Source organism: Austrofundulus limnaeus, unplaced genomic scaffold (genome assembly GCF_001266775.1).
Source record: "Austrofundulus limnaeus strain Quisiro unplaced genomic scaffold, Austrofundulus_limnaeus-1.0 Scaffold886, whole genome shotgun sequence".
Lineage (NCBI taxonomy): Eukaryota > Metazoa > Chordata > Actinopteri > Cyprinodontiformes > Rivulidae > Austrofundulus > Austrofundulus limnaeus.
Window position 1 is genome coordinate 7379 of NW_013953288.1, and position 7172 is coordinate 14550.

Consider the following 7172-nt stretch of genomic DNA (forward strand, 5'->3'; position numbering starts at 1 on the left):
GGTTTATCTTATCTTATCTTATCTTATCTTATCTTATCTTATCTTATCTTATCTTATCTTATCTTATCTTATCTCATAAAAATATATTTCAAGTCACTTTAAATTTGCAATTTATGTTTCAATACATCAAAATAAACAATTTTAAAAGGTAAAAGATAATACTTGTTCTGTTACGTGCTGCAGTGTTTCACCTACCATTAATGGCAAATAATAAAGACATTTCTCAGATCTGATGCGCTGATCATTAAATCAAACAATCTTAAAATAAATCAAAATGAAGTCTGAAAGTTTCATTAAAAACTGCCCGCTGGTTATTAATTGTTAATATTATGTTTAAGCGCTACATGAGAAGTCAGATTATAAAAGAGATTCCTGTTTCATCTAACATCCATGTTTGTGTGACAGGTCACCCTCCTGTCCTGCCTGGTGGACACAGAGTTGTCCTTCCTGGACTACATCAGAGGCGGGTAAGTTCCTAGCAATTGAAAGCAAATGATAGCAGCTTAGGCAGCATCATTAAATCTTGTGTCACTTGCAGTTAGTGGCGCAAACTCTGCAGAGCCTCAGCTGAGAGGATTACAGTTATCTCTCAGCTCTGATATGAAGACAGACAGCTGCCGATAACCTGCTGCCTAATTGCTCTCCGCTGCATGCTTTGAGACACGCTGTGGCATAATCTGATATGATTGATGGTTCAGTGTTTCTTCTTATGCAAATTATGTTCTTTTTTTGTAGGACACAGATTAATTTCACAGTGGCAATTGATTTCACAGCATCAAATGGTGAGTGATTTAAAGCTAAAAAAGTGCTTAAAGTGTGTCGAACAGATGAAGGTTTTCCAATTAAAGCTCAGATCTATGTGATGTAAACTTTTGAAGCCATCCTAATTGGTTGACTTTGCTTTAGTGGCGCTTCTCATCTAAAACGAACTATTAAAAAAAATCCAGATAAAGCAGCAAAAAGTTCAGTTTGTTAAAACTACTGTATCTTTGTGGCTTTAAACTTCTGAGCTCAGCTGCACAAAGTGTATCTATAGACAGAAAGTCATTACGCCCACAGTTTTCAAACATCTCTGCCCTGCAGGGAAGCTTTTCAAAGCAAACAAACACCAGTTTATTTCAGAAACAAGTTAACGAGAAGCAATATTAGCTGTTTCACACAGACAGCTTGTATTTTACAGTTGATTGATGTTCTCGTTTTTACCAAACATGATTTATTGAACCAATAAAATGCAGTTTTGAAGATTATGTAATGGATACTTTTGTGTGTTGTGATTAAATCAGCTTCCTACATTCCAGTGATCGGGGAGCGATTATGTGTGTGCTTCATCTTCATTAGTTTCTCCCATGTTTGACTACTAGTTAATGTTGCAAAATCTAATATTAGCCTTACAACGAGAGAAATATGAACTTTGAGAAAACATTTGTTTGTGTCTTGTAACATAGTAAAAAACATCCTCTTTCAGTTCATTAAAGTCCTTTAAAGGGATATTGTGGTCATTTTGAAATGGAGTTTTATGAAAATCAAGGTTCTTCTTTGCTGAAACATTTTGTCTTTTTATCCGGAAGACTTCTTCAGTCAGAGGAGTCGCAGGGAAACTCGGTCTTATAAGCCGTACCTTCAACCAGTGTACTGGTGACACGCGAAACTAGTTGTTCACATGCCAAAGAGGATCATCAGCCTAACGACCAATGGTTAGTGCCCTTGTAATGAGAAGGGGGCCTCTGGAGTCAATAAGTAGGAGTTTCTTACTTTATGGGTGAAGTTGGCCCCAGACGTGATCGGTCAGCTTGACGGTTAGGTTTGAAGAAGCTGGGGGACAGCTTGGTCAAACTAACCAGGAAGCACCTATATTTTTTGAAATATAGAGATTAATTTTAGTCATAACTTGAGACAGGAAGGTGCTAGTGGCTCAGAATTTGAAGTCAATAAATTATGTTTACATGTTCACAATAATTTTTATTTTAATCATTGTTCTGTTTTAAACATGGACAATCAATAAATCATATTATTTTACTATTACAATTCCTCTTTAAAATTGCCATACAAGACAAGTCAATCTGACCAACCAAGATTAGGGCCATCTCTGCCCACACACCAACTCCGCCCACAGGACAATATGTACGGCAGAGACCCCTACTTTTTTGTGGCCGCTTATTGTTCATAGAGGGTTGTCATACTCGCAATAACAGTATTATAAGAGAGGGATGATTGGGAATGAAGACCGCCACCCTTGTTTAACGACGGACAGTTTCTTTTCACAAAAATTACTTTCTTTACTCCTCTCTCAAACCAACATTCCTCTATATTAAGGATAAGAACGTCTTCATCCCTGTGGATACCAAGAGTGATCACTGGCCTGATGATGTTGTTCGTCTGTGCTGGCTCATTCTTTTGAACAGTGGCTGTTTTGTTTCCCTGATGTATACCCGATCACAGTCCTCCTGACACTTAACAGCATTTACTATATTACTCTGTTTTTGCCGGGGTACTGGATCTTTGGGGTGAACGCACCTTTGTTGTAATGTTTTTTGGGGTTTAAAAGCTACTGGGATGTCATGTTTAGAGAATAAACATCTCCATTTCTCTGAAACTCCCACAACATACAGAATGACCAGTGGTTTGGGTTTGGGATCCTCCTTTTCACCTGACGACTGGCTGGTGTCTGTTTGAGCTTCTTGTCTGCTTTGAGGAAGGTCCAGTTAGGATAACCACACTGCTCCAGAGTTAGGTTGGGTGGTACTTTATTAATCCAGAGGAAATTATAAGGTAATTATAAGGGCCTGTCTTGTGTGTGATTTCTCCGTCACCCTACCTCCTGGGTTTGTGGGGACACTTTCTGCTCTGTGGAGTCCTGATGACTCCTATCTTGTGTTCCAGTGAGTGAGGACCTGACTCAACTTTGATGGATGTTTCTGCCTACATTATTGAGATGCACCATCAGGACAATTGCTTTCTAACCTGTTGTAGACATTTATTTCACCCATGATATGTACATTTAAATACACTTTTATACAAAAAAAGCAAATAATGTACTATATAAGTTTAAGTAGTTTTTCTGGTTTTTGGTTTAAAGCTCCTATATGAAGCATTGGACCTCAAATTCGACATCCCTGTAGCCACATTAAAGTCAACAGTAAAATAATTTTAAAAATGAATGAAAAGAGCAGTACACTGAGCTGAACAAAAAAGCAAGTTGATAATAGAGAGTATTGTTTATGAGCAGCCTGCTGTAAAATGAGTGTTTAGAGACCGAGTACAGAGTTCAACACTCATATTAACATTTAATAACTAATATCATTGCCTCGTGTTAAAAAAGTCTCATTAGCCCATTGTAGTCTTCTGTCGATATTAAAGTTAGCTTGCAAAGATGCACATTTGTGTAATTTTGGAAAACCCATAACAGTGTATTTGAAATTAGAATATTAAATTATTTTTGGGTATTTTAATCAATGAAAACAGTCAATAATTTTCTTATTGATGATTCTGGTGACCTCATGTTTCCTGTTAGAAGTGTTATGGTTCAGGATTTACTAAACTGATTTTAACACAAATAAAAACCAAGAAAAGTAAAGTGATGTTGATGTCGATTTTTTTTATTTTTTATTTTTTCATTTGCTGTCCAGGTAACCCATCTCAGCCCACCTCACTTCATTACATGAGCCCATATCAGCTGAATGACTACGCCATGGCGCTGCGGGCCGTGGGTGAGATCATCCAGGACTATGATAGCGACAAGCTGTTTCCTGCACTTGGCTTTGGTGCCAAGCTTCCACCAGATGGACGCGTCTCTCATGAGTTTCCCTTGGTGAGGAGATGAATTTCATTTATTACTTATACACAACACAACCACCACCCCTCACACCTAACCAACCTATCATGTTGCCATTTATAGGTGTAGAATGTAAAAGTCAGGCTGAAAAACAACATTGACTTTTGGGGCGGCTGTGGCGGAGTGGTTAGGGGAGGAACCTGAAGGTCACTGGTTTGATCCCCCTTTCCAGCTGTTTCAGCCGTTGTGTCCTTGGGCAAGACACCTTACCTACCTTGCCTGCTGATGGTGGTCAGAAGGTCCAGTGGTGCTGGGGCATGGCAGCCCGGCCTCTGTTATGCTGCGTTCACACCGAACGCGATTTCAGCTTCAAAATCGCAGCCAACGCTGAAGTTGGTCGCTTGTGCACTTTGAGGTCAGACGCAGGACAGCTCTTGAAGCGCTGCACGGCAACAGCCTCCCCGCTCCTCCCTCCTCTGTCGAGCTCTGTTTAATGTCAGACGAGGAAGTGGCTTTGTTTTATTTACAGAGAGAAAGAGCATGTCACGTTCATCAGATAATTAATTCATAATTAATTCACCAGATAATTCAGAGTAGAGGCTCACAGCTCGCTTTCAGGACTATTTTTCCAGTCTGATGAGTCACTGCCACGCATTGGTGCGAATATCTCTGTCAGGACACCGACTGCAGGCACTCAATTTCAGCTAAAGAGCTCCTCTCCGTCTGTTTCAGGTTAGTGGACATCATTCAGTAAATTGTCCCGTCGGGAAATATGTCGCTAGTCAACACAGTGGAGTCTCTCTGATTGGTTGATGCGGCGCGTCGAGATGCAAAAGTTCAGATTTTCTAACTTCAGCGATTTGCGCCTCAGCACGTCGAACGCTCAGATCGTTCAAATCGCCGCAGAACTTCCCGACATTGCTTGAAGTGCGTCCACCATAGACTTTGCATGTAAACCTGAGGCTCCTGATGCTGAAATCGCGTTTGGTGTGAACGCACCATTAGTGTGCTCTACAAGTTCAAGCCGTTCACCATTTACCATTTTAAATTGTTGGATCCTCAGTTTGACGTAAAGTTGGTCTGTGTAATTAAATAATAATGATCTACATTCACTGGCCACTTTATTACGTCCAACTGTCCAACCGCTCATTAACGCAAATGTTGAATCAACCAATCACATGGCAGCAACTCAATACATTTAGGCATGTAGACATGGACAAGACGATCTGCTGCAGTTCAAACCGAGCATCAAAATGGGGAAGAACTGTGATTGAAGTGACTTTGAACGTGGCATGGTTGTTGATGCTTTTGGGCTGGTCTGAGTATTTCACAAACTGCTGATCTACTTAGGGTTGGGCATAATCGTATCGTGTGCAATTAATCGTCAGAAAAATATTAATCGATTAGTTTTTGTCACTTGACGATTAATACGATTAATGCCACCAGGCAGACGGACTGGGAATAACTCCGGTCAGTCCGCTCGCTGCTCCTCTCTGCTTCAAACATGACGAACATTAAAATTAAAGTTCTGTAATTTATTTATCTATCAACACAATTTAAAATATGATGTATAGCCTGAAATCTGTCATTTTCACACAATTTGGAACAATTTTTTACAAAGGGCAAATCTTTCCCACTAAATTGTTCATGTGACTACGAAATAAGGGTGTCCAGGGACTCCAGGGGATTAATCGTCAAATTAATTGTTATCGGCTAAATACCACAATTAATCGTGATTAATCTTTTTGCCAATATTGCCCAACCCTAGATCTACTGGGATTTTCACCCACAACCATCTCTAGGGTTTACAGAGAATGGTCCACAAAGAGAAAATATCCAGTTAGCAGCAGTTCTGTGGGCACAAATATCTTGTTGATGCCAGAGGTCAGAGGAGAATGGCCAGACTGGTTTGAGCTGATAGAAAGGCAACAGTAGCTCAAATAACCACTTGTCACAACCAAGGTAGGCAGAAGAGCATCTCTGAACGAACAACACGTTGAACCTTGAGGCAGATAGGCCACAGCAGAAGACCACACCGGGTGCCACTCCTGTCAGCTGAGAACAGGAAACCGAGACTACAATTTGCACAAGCTCACCAAAACTGGACAATAGAAGATTGAAAAACGTTGCCTGGTCTGATGAGTCTGGATTTCTGCTGCAACATTTGGATGGTAGGGTCAGAATTTGGCATCATGAAAGCATAAATCCATCCTGCCTTGTATCAATGATTTTGGCTGCTGGTGGTGCAATGTTATGAGGGATATTTTCTACACTTTGGGCCCATTAGTACCAACTGAGCATCGTGTCAATGCCACAGCCTACCTGAGTATTGTTGCTGACCATGTCCATCCCTTTATGACCACAGTGTACCATCTTGTGATGGCTACTTTCAGCAGGATAACGCTTCACGTCATAAAGCGTAAACTATCTCAGACTGGTTTTCTGAACACAATGAGTTCACTGTAATCAAATGGCCTCCACAGTCACAAGATAGATCCAATAGAGCACCTTTGGGATGTGGTGGAACAGGAGATTCAGATGATGGATGTGCAGCTGACAAACTTGCAGCAACTGTGTGACGCTATCATGGCAATATGAACCAGACTTTCTGAGCAGTACCTTGTTGAATCTGTGCCACAAAGGATTAAGGAAGTTATGAAGGCAAGATGAGGTCCAACCTGGTACTAGCAAGGTGTACCTAATAAAGTGGCCGGTGAGTGTATATTGTGATAAACATGATCAATATTAATAGAAATTACACCAGATAGAACATTGATATCACTTGTGGAAACTTACGGATATTTAAGAAATTTACGTTGGTAAATAAAAATTGCGTACTAACCAGCACCGGAAATTGTGCCAACACCTCATAGCAGCTACTGAAGCTGTAAAATCTCAACCCACCTACTTTATCCATGCCGGTGCAATTTATTCTTTGACACACCACATAGGGTCTTTGGGTTGAGGTCTGTGGTTAATTTTAGGGATCAGGGTTACTGGTTAATTTTAGTTAGTGAAGTCAGGGATAGGATGTCTAATAGAAGTTAAGTTTAGGGTTTGGAATGGTTAGTTGTCATACATTTTCTACACTTTTCAAAAATATGACAACGGACTCATCCTCCTTGTTCTCATCTCGTCAACTGCTGATGCGAGGGGGTTACCTGAAGCGTCGAAACTGGACGCAGAGGGAACCTGATCAAGCGTAGATATGTGAAGAGTTGGGAGTGAGAATGGGTTGACTGGTGAGTGCTGTCAGGGAATACAATTATTGTCACAATTACTGGTATAATTTGAACAATGAACCATTTCTATCTATCTATCTATCTATCTATCTATCTATCTATCTATCTATCTATCTATCTATCTATCTATCTATCTATCTATCTATCATCTATCTATC

At 40.2% G+C, this 7172-nt stretch overlaps 1 protein-coding gene across 2 annotated transcripts in view; it reads left to right on the forward strand.

Annotated features, from left to right (window-relative positions):
- Positions 1 to 432: 432 nt before the first annotated feature.
- Positions 433 to 7172, forward strand: part of LOC106533114 (copine-8) — a 45052-nt gene continuing 38312 nt past the window's right edge. For both annotated transcript variants that reach the window (XM_014029350.1, XM_014029348.1), the window contains exons 1-3: positions 433 to 467; positions 736 to 782; positions 3627 to 3808. In XM_014029350.1, coding sequence (XP_013884804.1) covers positions 3659 to 3808 — 150 coding nt within the window. In that variant the 5' untranslated portion in view covers positions 433 to 467; positions 736 to 782; positions 3627 to 3658. The remainder of the gene's footprint in view (positions 468 to 735; positions 783 to 3626; positions 3809 to 7172) is intronic.